We start from the raw sequence: 16,602 nt of genomic DNA, 5'->3' as shown, positions 1-16,602 counted from the left end.
GACTGTGGAACAGTCTACAATTTCTCTGTCCAGGCCTCAGATGGCACCTGCAACAGCTCCTTCAGTGACCCAGTGCAGCAGGGAGCAGGTACAAAAGCTGCATGTTACTCAAAGACTTAACAACTTTGTAATGCTTACGCTTGAAAGGAGTAACACATCAAATCCTCCTCTGTATCCTTTAGCTCCTTGTCCTCCAGACGCTGTCGAGATGCAGCTGCTGCCGATGCAGATGGAGATCCAGGTGATGCGCTTCAACTGGACACAGATCTCCTGCGGAGACACTGAATACATGGTAACATTAAACGGACGTCTGCTGGGAGACTACCAGTCCCTGTTCGAGATCTCTTCCTACTGGACAAACAAGACGTACTTTGAGATTCCTTTGCCCTGCAGTTCATCCTACGTTGCTACGGTGCAGAGCAGGAATGGTGCTACAACCAGTGACCCATCTGTGCCTCTCACTGGAACAACAGGTAGACTACACTGAACACTCAAGCTCCTGTTCAAACACGGTTTTAACTTTTACATGTCAACAGTTACAGTGGAATCAGGGGAAGTGTATTAAAAACAAAGGATCTCTCAATGGAACATGGGTGATTTCTTCTATAAGAATTCATATTTTGTATGCAGAAGCTCATGCTGCAGTCTTACTCTTCACTATCGAAGTCAAAATAAATGCAGTTTAGTTAAATGTACAATACTTTCCACAATGTGTGAAGCAGCAACTCAAGCACGGTATAAGCAGCTCAAATGTGTGGTGTGTAGGAGTACTATGTTACATTCCAGCACTGCTCAGTATTGTACATGCTGATTAAATGTCACGGCTTACATGGACACTTGAATAGAACAAAAGCATTGTGAATGTTATTACTTACACCAGTGCTTTTCCCACTATGATAAGTCAGAATGTCTGCTGTGGAAATGGCCTGTAATATTTACAGTCACAGAGAAGCATGACAATTATAAACAAGTTTTCAGGTGCTTTAACTAATTCTGATTTCCCTCCTCCCAGCACCTTGCCCACCATCAGAAGTGGTGTACAGCGGTAACAGCACCTTTGCCACAATTTCGTGGAACGCTTCAGTGTTCGCCACCACATACACTGTGTACGACAACAGTGTCTCGCCAAAGGCCCAGCTATGCAGCATGGCGGGGCTGTCATGCTCGCTGTCCAACATCACTTCCAATAACCTGGTGATCACAGCCAGCAACGCAGCTGGAGAAAGTGAAGCTATAAGTGTCATAAACGGTAGGAACTGATGTTTTTAAACATCTAATTACACTTTTTGAGGTTTTTTTTCTAACAAATTAAGTGATTGAATGTTAATTCATTTTCTCTTTAGTGGTACAACAAGGACGCAGAAGGAGAGATCTCAGTGAAATGCAGAATGGTGAGTTTGTATTTGTAAGAACCACTTGTGGCTGAATTTTTAGAAGTACTTAAGTATTTTATTTCCTTAATGTTGCACTGTTTTTTTTTATTTTTATTCCAAGTTCCTGATGCAGCCTTTGATTAGCTATTGTTTTAAAACTAAATGAGAGGGATGCTATCTCAGATCATTCCTCATTTACAGGACAAACCAGCCATTAGTCAGCTGGGACCTAATTTACAACTCTGGCTTGTTTTTCTTCCAGCAGGAGGCCTCTCAGCTCCCGTGCTAGATGTCGCCCAAGCATTGTCAACAGTTATTTTTATTGAGTGGTCTCAAGTGGATGATGCCTCCCATTACAACCTGGTGATCAGGAAGCAGGACAGATCCAGTAAACCTCAGGAACTAACAGTGTATGGGGAGAGTATAATTCTCACCGATCTGAGCCCCAACTCTGCCTACTGTTTCTCTGTGTCGGCCAGCGACTCAGCCACTAGTGGACCAGAGTCTGAGTCTGTGTGTGTGCAAACAGGACAAGGGCTTCCCCAGTAAACAGGAACACACTTCTGTAGACCAAGCAAGAGATCTGAACACATCTCCCCATTAAATGTAACGGTCTTGCTGTCAAAGTGGCTGTTTGAGTCTCATTCAGGTTTACAATAACTTTAGATCTGGTGGAGCATGGATGTTAGCATGGGCTAACATTCATGCTAACATCCATGGATGTTAGCATGGGCTACTTTGACGTTTACATTTCTGCTGGTTTACCATAGGCTGCGGTTTTTAGTGCATGTTGGTCATGTAATGGAAAGCTAGAACTGGGACTGCTGCAATAGTTTAGTCACTGCCAACAATATGGCACATTCGCGTATTTAACATCCATGAGTGACATAATATTTAGATGTCTTGCAAATAAAAGCCCACGCCCTAAAGATTTTAAATACCTCTATTCTATACTTGTAAAACGTGTAAAAACCCTTAACAGAGGTACATGCTTTGTTTGCTGGTGGTTGAGGTTATATATTTTTTATCTATGGCTTTGCTCCTTCTGCTTCTTGTATTTTATTCACTTTTGTAAATTATATATTGGTCATCTTAAAGGTAATATATCAGGGAGTGTTTGACATGTCCAGAGTATTTACTTTTGCAATTTCTGAATGTATATTTAACATGGAAATTATTTTCAGACTACATTCTAATAAAACTGCCAAAAATACTGTTTGAATTCAGCCTTTGTATTTCCACTGCACATCTGTGATATCCTCCTGTTTCTATAGTAATCTTTTCTTTTGAAACAAGAACAATATGTATTTTTGGTAAAAGTGTTTTAATAGAAAACAAAATGCAACGGAGCAATAACCCAATCACAGCACAAGCAGGGCTTAAGTGTGTGTGGTAAAAATTACCCTTTGCATATGGCCCTTTGGAGGATTAAAACATTCTCAGGCTGTCTACACACAATCAGACAGAATTACCTTGCGCTGGCTTGAGCTGTTGTTCAGCCACATCGCTGTTACGCTCAAATATGAACTTTAACCGTTCACTTTGGACTGTTCAAGGCATGTTTAATCAGAATACAGCGGACAAAGAAGCTTAAGTATGAAGAAATTCCAGACATATGCACTGTAGTATTAGTCAAATTAAAAAAAGAAAAGAAAAAAGTTCTACACTGGCTTTTGTACCTGCCTGAAGATAACAGTTTTTCTTCATAAATTATATGACGACAGTGTTGAGCTGAGCTTTCAGCACGGACAGCGCCCAACCCAGCGGTGAATGCAACTCTGAACACTTATCATGTGTAGACAGCCTCCAAAATATTATATACAAACCCATTTCGTCCTGGGGCAAAAGAATGAACCATAGAAAATTAAAATGCCATTTTTGCCACTTTCCGAATTTCAAGTGAGGACTAACAATGGTCTAACGGGGAGTGAAAAAGGCAGAAAAACATAAAGCAACATTACATTGGAGGCCAAAGACAACAGCTCCAGATGTCTGGTGTGCTAACATCCTACTCTTTAGCACAAGTGAGAAACCAGACAACTGGGTAGAAAAAAGGATGAAAAACACAGGGAGTAGAAGAAGTAATATTGCTGCGAGGCGACATTTACTCAGTGCTCTGACTCCTTCTGCGTTCACTATGTTTACTACGGTCGTTACTGGACTCGCGCTGATGATGACTCCTCTCTTTGCTACGACTACGTTTATGAGAGCGCTGTTCTCCGTCTCTCTCCCTGTCTCTATCTCTGCTGTGGCTGCGCTCTCTCTTCCTGCTCTTCTCCTCTCCACTCTTGTGCTTCCTCTCCCTGCTTCGACTCCGGCTCGACCTTTTGGCCTTCCTCTCTTCTCTGTGCCTCTCCCTGTCGTCTTTATGCCTCCTGTCATCAGTCTCTCCCCTGCTCTTCTTATCCCTGGACCTCTCCCTCTCAGTGCCTCTATCTTTATGGTGATCCCTGTCCTTCCTCCTGCTCCTGTCATCCCCACCATCTCTTTCTTTCTCTCTCCGTTCGCTTCGTCGGTCCCGGCTGCCGCTGCGACTTCTTCTACGTTCTCTGCGGTCTTGGTTCCTGTCTGCGCTGCGGGACCGTCGCCTCTCCCTGTCCCCTCGGTCCCCTCTGTCCCTATCCCGGTCCCTGCCCTCCCTCTCCTTCCTTTGCCGATCACGCTCCCTCTCCAGCTCTCGGTCGAAGCTGGGGCCGTGGCGGTCTCTCTCGCGGTGGTGGCTCCTGCTCCTTGACCGTTTGGGCGACCTTCGGGGGCTCGGTGTCCGTCTGGGTGTCCTGGGAAGGAAGTTAACATTAGCTTCAAGCAACTTTCTACCCAAATAAATTTAAGATAAAACTACATTACAAAAATTAAAATGCTTGAAACACTTGACACATGGTTCACACTCACCAAGTTGCGAGACAATGAACAAACACATAAAACAACTGACAAAGCCTGAGTGGTTGTACCACGGGTGTGTATGGGTCAATAATAACTTTTGACTACAGTCTCCAGACTGTCATGACCAGACCTGGCAACAGATATCCGTTTCCACCAGTTTAAAGGTTTTACAGTTTTGCATATTTACTGTTAAACTAATTAGAGTAAAACATGGGATAAAAGGGGAAAATTAACTAAACTTTTCCAGTCTTATCAGTTACAGAAAAGACACTGATGGAGCCAGGTAAGACTGCCTCTGAAAACTTTACCTGGAGCGACGTCGTTCCCCTTGCCTCCCTGACTCTGTGAACTCGGCTTCCTCATCCTGTGTCTCCTTCTGAACAACCTTACGAGGCCTAGCCTTGATCTGCTGGTCAATAATCTTCTGCACAGGCACTGGGATACGGGGAAAAAGAGTGGAGAACCACTCCAGCTTGGTCAGGAAGGAGCGCAGCATCTCTCCGATGGTCATCACACAGCCACCTCCTGCCTTCACGTCGAGCTCCTATAAACCAAATGGTGGGAAAGAACCAAAGAAAAACTCAATTAGCACACACAGGCTGGAAGTAGGTAAATCCTTTTGCTTTTTCAATCTTGCCTCAAATCAAAAAGTAATTTGTGATGACCAAGCACTGAACCTTCACCTCTGTTCATCTAGCTTAATCTCTGATTATCAGTCAAATGCGCCTGGCTTTACTTTTGTTAATTCTTACTAAAGGAAACAATGTTATAAATAGTACAATTAAGTTTGCCTTGTCTAAGCTGTCTGGCAGTTTCTGGAATATGTGTTTACAAAGTGAGCTTTGATAATCAGGCAAAAGTTATTATATTTGTCTAACCTCCCTCTTTTCCTTCAGATGATCTGTGTAAAAAAAGCACCGTCCAAAAGTGGTTGCATCTACTATTTACAGACCATAAATGAAGGGAAGTGAGAGCAGAATATTGAGACAAATCCTCATTGAGCTGAAGGGACAAAGACAATGAAGCCTTGGCTTCCTTCATCAGTCTCCTAACAACACAATGGACTGTCAAAGAGACTTAAAAAAATGCCCACAGTGTAAGCACAGATTAGAGCAGGTAGGTAAGTGCACACAGTTGAATAGTTATCAACTTTATATGGTAGAGAACAGCCGTTTTGCACTCACACACGCAAACCAACAGTGCTGAGATACAATATCCAATTCACCTGCTGCACAATGGGCATCTAAAGAAAAAAACAGGGGAATTAACCAGTTGGGTAGGATTTCATAAGATCAATTCAAATATAATGCAACAGAACATCAAAGGAGGCCTGGTTGCACAGCCTGGGACCAAATTATATTTTAATTAAATATAAATAAAACACAAAAGATTAATGCAAATTTTAACACGTTATATAATCTGTGTGTTTGTGTGTGTATCTGCATGAAAACTCCAATTGTAATTGATTCCAAATTTAGTTTTGTGCAACAAGTCCTGATAAAACCTTGTCAAAAACAGAGAGCATGCCTTGATATCACATTGGACTAAAAGGTTGACTCAGCATTATATATGGTACTTACCCTGATAAAAATCAGCAGCAGAGCAGTGAGCAAGTAACCTAGCTACTCAGGTTTAGAGGACAAAAATTGGGGACAATTAAGCCAAATGAAGGCAAAGGTGAAAAATCAGCTATGAGCATCACAAGAGGGGGAATGGACATCCTTTAATGTGTCGCCTGACTGTGTATTTAATGGAAAGAAAGAAACATCAAATTATTACCCGGAGTGACATACCTCCTCATCATCCAGGAAGCCATCGTACCATTCGATCAAATCTGTTGGGGGCTGAGTGTATCTGAGGCAGAATGAAACAAAGAGCGTAACATGGGCATTTGTGTCACATAATCAAGTTGTAATGTTGCACAGGTTTCAAATCTGACATGTTCACCTATGACAGGTCAATATCGGCAATGATTTAAGTAAACCTTTTCCTGATCTGGGTGCAGCATCAGAGGTGAAACTTAAACATTACAATTAAAATTGCCTTTAACATATTTTTAAAAAATGAATAGCATATTAGTAAATAAAATATGTTAACTCACTTAAAGGACACTTTTGTCATTTAGAGTTTTCTTTGGTTGCTTTAGGAATAAAACATCTGTCTACTTACACAGCATGAACAAAATATCTATTACTATGAGGAATGTTTATAACTGTTCTGTCCACACAGCAGAATTACAGTGATTACATTTTGCGGTCTCTCACACACACACACAAAAAAATCATACCTTATGTACATGAAGCCAAGTGCTCTGATGTATGGAGAGTCTGTGTGAGTGATCAGACCCATGAGCTGTTTGCGAGTCAACTTGAGAGTAAACAGTTTGTATAGAAGACAAAAAGCAGTCGACACAATACCACCAGTCCCAACTCCACGCACCTAACAAGGATAAAAACATATTTGTAAAGCAAGTCACTGCACGTTATTTATACCTAATGTATTCATAACAGTGGACTCTTTGACAACAACACTAAACAATCCCAGTAATAAGGAATCATGCACATTTCCCGTACTTGTAAATCATACAAACCAATTTCCTAGAGACTAGAGATATCTTCCAGACAAGTAAAGAAAATATGCTGGGGTAAAAGATGGGGAATATAAAAAGCACGTACTTCTCACTTACCCCTCCGCACATTCCAGTCTGGCCTGCGGTCTTTCTGCTTCCCTTTTCCCAAGGCTCAACATGAGTCACCTGTAGGAACACAAGGAACCATATTAAACTAGTTTACACACACACACACCTGTCTGCATAACGTAATTCCAGCTGCCAGTATACACACCACACATCAAAAAGATTTTCCCTGGTGACTTACATTAGAGGCTTCATGTGAAATACTGAGACTATTGTGGAAGGTAAGAATGTTGAACTTCCCTAATACATCGTTAAATTCTGACCAAAACAATACAAAACTAACCAATTCTGAGAAAAACAGACGCAACGTTAACGGTAAACTATTGTGTTTATAATGGCAGCCAACAGTTGCAAGCCAGCTCAGATATAGGTTACCAGCGAGAAATAAATAATAAATAACAATTTGTGCACAATTACATGAAATAATCGAACATCTTATTAAATCGTAAAGTTAAGTGAGATAGAACTAGCGCTGCCTGATATCAGAATTCCCTTTTTATTTGACGACTGCAGCACACCGCTGCCACAGTAACGCTATCTTCACGGCACAGCGGTTATCTAACTAGCATGCGGGTTAGCATTCGCTAATGTTACCTTGAAATAGATTTCGTCCACAACTTCATGGTAGGTCTTTAGTTCATAAAGCTGAACTTTGAAATACGGCGAGGACAGAACATTGGTAAGAATCATTGGATTGAGGTTCATAGTCTTTTCGTTGCCCCACAGAGGCAATACATTTCCATGTTTTCCTGGTGCAGGCTTGCTAACGGCCTGTGTTGGTAACTGGTTTCCGACGTTAGCCATGTTAGCTGAATCCCACGCCGCTAAACTTGGTTTACAGTTAGCGTATTTCCGTTTACAAAGCCATAAATATTAGATAGGCAATTGACGATTTTTATCTATTTCGTCCGTTTAGCTGTTGCTGATGTGTGGCTAAATTGATGAAAACAACTTCCCGCCGTCGCTGTAGCTTAAGTCCTGTTGCGAGGTGGAACCGGAACTGTACCGTCGGTGTGAACGGACAGCTTCTGCTGTAACCGTAGATCCGCCAACACGGGAAACGTTTCGTTTTGAAAATAAAAGCATATACACACACCAAAATAAATTTTATTTGACTGCCCAAATAAATATACCTGAGGTTTCTGTAATATAAAGTGTATATATAATACATTTATGTAAGGATTAATTCAAAACGTGCTCTTTTTTCTTTTCCTATCCATATACTCGGTAGATGTTTACATTGAAATGTGTTTTGTCTCAACCGGAAATAATTTTGTTGAACTTGTCAATGTTCTTTCAGTGTGCGTCTTTCTAGTTTGAACTCCTCTTTCTGCTTTTAAATTGATGCTTGAAATTCCATTTTCTTTTTAACATTTAATTATGCCCCGATTAACTGGAATAGAAAATTTAATAGTTGTTTGTTTTTTAAAGTCTTTTTTCCACTTTCATTTTATCACCATCTAAAACAATCCTCAATTCCCCTTTTGAAACAGGACTAGTGAAGCACAAAAGGTGGTTGGAGTTATCTATATCTAGAGTGCACATGTTTTTTTTTTTAATTTACAGATTTGGCCTTAAATAAACCATCAACATTCAATATCTTAAAAACATCATGGGCCTTGCACAGCTGACTTTCATTACATGGACCATAGCTTACATACTGCAGTTATGACATCTTAAGTGACATATATAATATATAGTTTACTAAGTCTGGCACATTTACAAACACGGTGGAAAAATAATTTCATTTCTTTTGACTCTACAGACAACACATGCACGCACAATACACATAATACAAAGGAACAAACATAAAAAACTTCATGGTAATTTAAATGCAGTCATCCTCCCTCACAACCAGGTGAACAGAGGTGTTTATCTGTGAAGGACCTGGGCTACTGACACATAATGGTGCTGTGGCCACTGTCCACAAATTCCACAATTCTTTTTCTATTACTATAGACATATGAATTATCACAGAGAGAGAAGACTAATAGCTATCTCTCATACTCCTCTTATTTATAACGTTATGTCTCCAGTCTAGTTTAAGAGAAACACTTTTGAACCTGTCAGCTGCAATAACTCACACTCACAACCCACTCTTATATAGTTAATGGTGAACCAAAATAAAAATTACAGTCAAATAAAAACACGTTTGATACCTTAATGTACATTTTTAAGTAGCAGGGAAAAAACTTAACCATTCCCTTACAAAGAGGGGTGTACAGAAGAAACACAGTACTAATCTGTTATCTCACATTTTCATTGAACACAAGACCAATGGAAATATGTCAGTACACCAGTTATTTCAGTCATCATAATGTTCTAATAATGTGGCCTTCAACTCCACTTCTTGAACACTAGAGGGCTCTCCTGGTCAACAGAAGCTGTAGGTCAGATGCAGAGGATTGCATAAGAGAAATTAAATCTTCTGGAGTGAGGCAGGAGCAAGTTCTTATGGCACCACCACTACTAATACTTGCGTCCCCCCGCATCAGTGTAATACGGCACCCTTTATGGCAGGCACATGCTTCCCAAATCCTAGCGCTTGATCACCACCTGCTCAAAGGCTCCAGCTGCGACCCTGAAACAAAATGCCACAGTGTGTTACATGACAGGAAGTGAGGGTGGTTATCTGATCTGACTGTGGTTTATACTTTTATGTGTAAAAGTCACACTATGTTGCGAAAATGAAAGTATTTTGAAATTTTACACAACATGATGACCAGTCGTGGTTAATGCAAATATTTTTTGTTAGAATCTCAATTTAGCATGTTTGCAATTAATTTATGTTTGTAGTAAGTGCCTGCTGCATGGCACCCTCAATCCACAGTTACATAATCACACCCACCTCGTGTGTTGGCTTCCCAAGGCTGTGCTCCCACCAGGACCAACAAACAAGCTGAGCCCTTCCTCTGCAGCAATACACACATACACGCACATAAGAAATAAAGAAACTGCCAATCAATTCACACAGTCCGGTTTGAAAATGCCTGGCTCACACTTAGTTTGTAAGATTTCTAAAAATAAATGACTATTGACTGGGGGAGGTTGAAGGGAAGCTGGTGAGACTGATGACCAGAAACCACAAAGACATAAATGGATCATAAATACATCTTTCTAGGAACATCCAGGGAGGTAGATGATAGCTGAGAAACACTATCAAAAATGGACTTCTAAACTAAAAATATGTGCGGTCTCAGTGACAGGGGAGACCATCTCCATTTCTTAAAAAAAAAAAATCTATCCTTTTGTGAAGTCTTTGTCTAAAAACAGGGATTTGTAACATAGCATCCACATGGCGTACTGAGCTATCCATTAGTGAGGTAAAATTGGCATTGTGGTCTTCATATAGCTGATAAACAACCTAAATTCTGTAGTCTTTCTTCAAAATAAACCTTAACATTTAGGCTGCTAAGTATTCAGATATGGTCAAAATTGATTTCCAATTTATAATTTGCCATCAGCTAATCATTATTCATCATGTCAAGGAAGTACTTAGGGACATTGTGTTGTTGCATTGCAACACCTCAAAGTAATCTGATCCCATCAGTAAGGTGGTAGGAAACTTTCCAAGCCAGCCTTCATAAGTCCACTAAGTTATGGATTAAGTGTACACACCCTCTGCACTGGAGTCCAAGAAGCCATGGCTGAAATCCTGGCTCTGCAGGATTTTCTCTATTATGTCATCAGCATCCACCCTGGTGGCATCGACTCTTTTCAACTGATTCTCCATTGAGTTCTGCTTTACAGGGTGCCTAATGGAAAAACAGAAACAGGGTGGAATATTACAAATATAACCCTCATAAGAAAAGACACACAAACAAAAGACATAAGACAGTACATTTAGTTGACTAGGGAAACATTACAGTGTGAGCACAAGGCTTGTTTAGGACAAGGTCATTATACACAAAGTTAAAAATGGCATGGACAGTATGTGAAAAGGAATGGTAAGAAGGAGGGAAGAAAAAAACAATAGATACATTTTGATATAACTATATTGCAATGTTTTGTCATATCTGGTCAATATTAAGTACTGCAGTATAAAGCCAGCCAGTGAACAAAGAATGACATGTGTTCCACTAACACCAACAGTTTGCCCGTAACAAATGGATTATGTGAGCAGTGAACTGTGTTGATTTTAAATTTCTTTAGTCGGACTGGGTCAAAATGTTTTTTTTTGTTTGCTTGTTTTTCTTTTTAAGTAAAAAAAACCCCCCACAAAGACATACAGTTGTAGATGTCCATTTCAGACTCTTTGTAGGTGAGTATATTACCTTAGAAGCCTGACGGGGGTGGAGGGGTGTTCAGGTGCATGATGACAGGTTGCAGAGACTGGTGGAGTGGATCTGTTCTCCCTCTCTCCTCTCTCTACCTGCTGATCACTGGGTTCCAGGATGCTGCCAATGCCTGTGGAAGCCGAACCTCCTGATGCGCTCCTCCGATGGCTCAGATCTGTTAAACTGGAGTGATTTGAGCTATAACCTACAGCACAGAAGGAAAAAAACACAATATGAAAGGATTTTTATGATTTGTGTAATTGGTGTGAGAATAGATTTGCCTTTTTTTGAAAGGAATAAGTATGTGTCTCTGTTTTGTACCTGAGATTTTTGATTGCTGACTTGCATAGCTGGATGTTCTAGAGTGACCATACAATACCAGCTCCTCTGGGACTGATGCTGATTTCCTTGGAGTCTCTAAAAAAAAAGGTAAAAGATATCAGCCACTCAGTCTGCCAATCACAAGTTTTATCACAAGTGTTATTATTTTCAAGGACAAAATGCACACACACCAACAGTGAAGCTGTTATCCACATGTAGTGTTGGTTCCTCACCGTAAAACTATACAGGATTAACTTTTAGTTTCTTAATGATAATTTCAGTGCCAAGGCTTTTCATTCAGAGAATTCTAAACGCATTACTTTTCACGACAGAACAATCATGGTACTTCATGAAAGATGGTTCTTTGTTGGACTTTGTCAAAACTGTTGACCACAAAATCTTTGCTTTTGTTAAGAGCTGAGAAATTAAAATTAAGTTTAGAAAGACAAAACATTTCAAAGCAATAGAGTATGTATGCGCATACCAATGAGTAAACGGGATATGTACATGTCCCCTCCTTTTCTGTCCTCAAGGAGACACTCTGCTTCAGCCTGTGGGATACCCACAGTCATAGCTGTAGATGGAGGACTGCAGGCAAGACAAGAAGCAGTAAAGTTACTTAAAAGCAAACTCGTGCCTTAGTGTCACTAACTTTTGTTGTAAAAGAGCTCCTTCAGCAGCAGATATGTTTACATAGGCACTAAAAAGAAAAATCTTGCAAATAAAATGTTGTTTTATGCTCATGCAGTCATCAAACATAGCTTTACATGTTAAAATACTGCAATGTGTATTAACTAAACTGCTGATATTTAAACTCATCACCATGCAAACAACAAAGCCAGCAGTTCTTTGGTCAAGTTATACATTAGTTATAAGTGTGCAAGTAACAAGTATATTGAAACAGAATAACAGTTACTTTTTTGAAAGACATGAATACAGAAAACTCCACTTCTCTGTTCCTGCGACACTATGCTAAACATAGGAATGTGGGTGGAGACAGACAAAGAGTGACAGACAGACAGTGAAAAATATAAATCGAGCGTCATCTTTCCACTGTGTGCTGTTGTAAATCCTACACATACACAATGAGTAACACTGCGTGGGATGAATGACAAGACTATCCTTGAGTTTACACTTTAGACATCTCCTAGGCAGCAGCATGTGCATTATTACAATAAGAGGGTGTTGGAGCATGAAAGAATACAGGGAAAGAGTTGTGCTGGTTGAAGAAAGCTAACTGTTTACACATGGCACAGGCTTTGCCAGGAGTGTGATATTACATCATGTCCTTTGCGACAAACTGCTCAACATAAAGCTCTTGACTTTGATGGAAATACAACCTCTGGGCTGAGCTGAACACACATCAGCTGTTGTTCACTTCTTAGGTTGGGCAGATTAATGTCTGGGCAAGGTGTTATTAGTTCTCAGATAAGGCTGCGATAAGATCTCAGCTACAACAAAATACTTCTTAACTTTGAACTCTGAGGGTGTCAAATATCAGACAAGAGCGTGTGTTGTCAGTTTGGTGACAGACAGGATGTGATGAAAAACATTTCTTTGTGGTTAGGTGCAGACATTTGTACATGTGGTATATTCTTTCTGTGTAACCACATCTATAATTTTATCTATAACTTGTAGTGGAATAAAGTTAAACATAACAGACAGGTCATGACTTCCTTAGCAACAATTTTCAAATTGAATAAATACTTAGACTTTAAGGATCAGTAATAGAAATGAACAGATAAATAAATTCACAAAGAGCCCTTACGTTTTAAAACAGGGGTCTCCAGACATGAGTTGTGTGGTAATGACAACCTGTAACAGAAAAACAAGAACAGTAATGTCAATTTCCTTGTGTAGTGTTGTTTCACAAGGTCGCTGTTATCTGAAGTTTGGAATATGATTTTGAAAAACGTAAGCTGAGTGTAGGTCTGTGCCCCAGGAAGAATCTGCATATTTTAAATTTGTTCCCATGGTTCCCATAGCTCAGGCAGTTTATTGATCACAGGCTAAGACATGCCCTGATGCATGAACTATCAGGGCATTTAACTTTTCCATACATGCCATAAATCTAACTTTCTCAGATAAGAGAGTACCTACTGCTGCTATTGAACTCAAGAAGTGGTGGTTTGCTTTAGAACTATACAGTTTAGCAAGCATAGGTGGTATACCTATCATGTAAGAACACATTATTGGACTGGACAAAAAACACTGGCAGTGTGGTAAAGACTCCTAAGGACATTCCGCACCCTACTTAAATGATGACTGTGGAGCTGTGTGTTGCGTCACCAACATACCTTGAGAATTGAGTTGTCCTGTCTGGTGTGCTTTGTGTCATAACCCTCTAGAAGACACCGTCGTGTAGTGCTGCCAGACCCAGCAAACTCTGACAGATTCAAGTCAGCAAAGCCCAGCTGCACATAAATTCAATCAGACTGAATCATTTAGCGCTCAGCATTTAGCGTTTAGTTTAAATTGTTAAATACAGATTTTACTCAATATAAACTGCACTGAATGTAAACAGTGCAGTTTTCTACACTCAAGTGGTCATGGATGTCAAATCAAAGGATCAACCTTTCATAATGTGGTTCAGTAAAACATACTGTAATCGACATCTAAGAAATTCATCCCAGATCAGGTTAAAGGAAACACACCGTGGGTGTCTGAGACCTTTAAAACTTGAGAAATCAGATAACCTAATTCTTCAGCTCATCATTTAAGTTATTGGTTAACATGGTGTAGGTTTTGTTTTACTGATTTTTCAATCAGTAACCAAAGCCGGAAACTAGAAATAAAAACATTCTTAGCACATAGGCTCACCTCACTGAAAAGTCCACTAAGGGCACTTGAAGGCAATCTGATACGATTGTTCTAATAGGTCACTGGTGCTTAATCTGCTAAGTTTACAACAAATGCCAGTCAATAGACTTTAAAAGAAAAGTATTACCTTTGCAAAAGTTTTTCCACCCTTCAACTCCTAAAATGACAAAAAACACAAAAATAAGTGAGGTTGTATTTGCCTCTTTCTATAACACACAACTGTTTTCATTAAAACATTTGCAGCTCCTTGCAGCACAATGATTCTCTGCACAAGGCACTTGGGTGCTGTGATATGGTTACAAATTAACAGTGCTCCTGATGTTATGTAAATAGACATTTTCTTGGCACATTCAAGTCTCAGTTGACCGCCTGGACTCTATTATGGAAAACAGCTACTATGCATTTTTGTCAACAAAACAGAGCCTGATGGCAGAAAAAATGTCCTGTACCTTGCGCACAGACACTCGGCACACACAGGGGTCCAGTACACCTGTTCCAGCATTGGCGCTCATCTTACACATGAAAGAGAATCTCTTCTTCCAATATACACAGTTGGCTTGGACTGGCTCCCTGTGAGACAAGCACATTTAGAAACACACACATTTAGTTCATACAGAAACCAGAAGACACAGGCACACTGAAGACTGAAAGAGCAGACATGAATCACAAATCTGTCAAACATTTGCTAATTCCACCCTGACATAAACTGACACTGGCAAAATAGTTATTTGTGATTTTGGGCGTTTAAAGTAAATTTGACCTCGCAGGGTACATGCAAAATGTGCAGTAGAAAATGCTGGCATTCAAATCACTGGCAACAGCAGTAAAGGGGGTTTAGCTTTGTTGTATGTTTTTGCCACAAGGCTGGAAAAAGATTGCTATATTGTCAAGGCTTGATAATAGTAAGATAAAGTTTCAGATAAGTAAGGGGTTATTTTAGTAATAATAATACTAGAAACTGATATTATTTATAAAAATAATTTTCATACACTCCATACATCTTTAGCAAGGCTGTCAATATGTTGACAATATATTTGTACTCAAAAAAGAGAAAACACGCTGTGGTTGAAGCATGGTAAACTCAGATGACAGTGTTTACACGACAGTTTTTAGGAACAGTTACCATGGCAAAGCGGTGAGTACCAGCGGTTGACTTGAGCTGCGCCTGTGCCAGTTTTTCCAGAGTGACTCATTTAAGTGCTGCGAGCAGTTATAATCATAGACCCGAGGGAATTAACCTTGTGTGCTCCTTTGCAAAGGAAGGAAATTCTGTTTTGGCCAATAACAAAATAGTAGGAACAATAAACTGGTAACAAGCGAAAGAAAGAAAATTAACTCGAGCCACAAATATTTATTAAATTAAACAGCCTCCTATTATTATTATTATTATTATTCATACCCAAATGTGGACTGAAATAGTCCAGCCGACACCCTAACGTTACCCTACAGTACTTGTTGCTTAGCAACTGCTTGATCGGCGGCGTAACATTAAACATTGGTTAACAAAAAAAAAACTCCCATCTCTTAAAAATAAACTTATATTTTTTGACTCCTTTAAAATCACGTTACATCAGTCTCCTGGGTTGTACTGTCCTTACACACTGCAGAAAAGTTTTCAACTTTTGGCAAGGTAAGTTAATATAAAACAGTTCACCGCTTGGCTTTAGCTAGTACTAAGTATAACGATAGTTAGGTTAGCTTATAGCTAGCTTCTGTTGAGTAGCTGAACTTTAACCAGTTATACATTAGTGTAAATGCTACAGAATGTCGTAGTAAAATAAGGAATCAAAGTTGAGACAAGAAGTGATAAAACAGTAGTGCAAAGTAAACTGAAGACACTCAAAACTGGTTAAAACGAGTTTCGTTTAATTTTAACTTTAACTTGTTCGAACAACCAGTGAACAGCTGCTATAAATAGCAAAAATCCTTACCGAGTCGACTCTTCTGCAAAGCCTCCATCTAAGAGTCTAACTTTACAGAATAAAACTCCGTTTACGAAGGGAACCGATGACAGTTCCTCCAAGTCGAAGTCTACTCTGAATTTAAATCTCTTCTTCTTCATAAGAATGAACGACATGATGTTTGCTACACGTTGGGTACGGTCTGGGACACAGCTGAAGTGTGGGAGCTGACAGACAGCTGTACACTTTCTGTGCTCTGCGCTTTCACTGCCGCTCGCTCAGCTGTTGTCGGTCGCTGCTGTGTTGCTGCAGTCGGCCGACACGATTCAAAG

At 39.9% G+C, this 16,602-nt stretch overlaps 2 protein-coding genes across 2 annotated transcripts; both read right to left on the bottom strand.

Moving 5' to 3' along the window:
* Nucleotides 1–2,687: 2,687 nt before the first annotated feature.
* prpf38b (pre-mRNA processing factor 38B) lies at nt 2,688–7,963 on the bottom strand. Its single transcript, XM_041055480.1, has 6 exons — nt 7,546–7,963; nt 6,943–7,011; nt 6,544–6,695; nt 6,050–6,110; nt 4,565–4,800; nt 2,688–4,150 (listed from the first exon to the last, which is right to left on the bottom strand). The coding sequence occupies exons 1-6, from the start codon at nt 7,753–7,755 to the stop codon at nt 3,478–3,480; spliced, it is 1,401 nt and encodes a 466-aa protein (XP_040911414.1). The 5' UTR covers nt 7,756–7,963; the 3' UTR covers nt 2,688–3,477.
* A 77-nt stretch (nt 7,964–8,040) lies between these two features.
* On the bottom strand, nt 8,041–16,565 carry LOC121192685 (protein FAM102B-like). Its single transcript, XM_041054482.1, has 11 exons — nt 16,301–16,565; nt 14,819–14,939; nt 14,497–14,526; nt 13,847–13,963; nt 13,318–13,364; nt 12,034–12,137; nt 11,550–11,645; nt 11,226–11,433; nt 10,570–10,706; nt 9,800–9,863; nt 8,041–9,532 (listed from the first exon to the last, which is right to left on the bottom strand). Exons 1-11 carry the CDS (start codon nt 16,444–16,446, stop codon nt 9,490–9,492), a joined length of 1,113 nt encoding a protein of 370 aa, XP_040910416.1. The 5' UTR covers nt 16,447–16,565; the 3' UTR covers nt 8,041–9,489.
* Nucleotides 16,566–16,602: the final 37 nt, after the last annotated feature.

This window comes from Toxotes jaculatrix, chromosome 14, assembly GCF_017976425.1.
Source record: "Toxotes jaculatrix isolate fToxJac2 chromosome 14, fToxJac2.pri, whole genome shotgun sequence".
NCBI lineage: Eukaryota > Metazoa > Chordata > Actinopteri > Toxotidae > Toxotes > Toxotes jaculatrix.
This window is presented reverse-complemented; position numbering and strand designations above follow the sequence as displayed.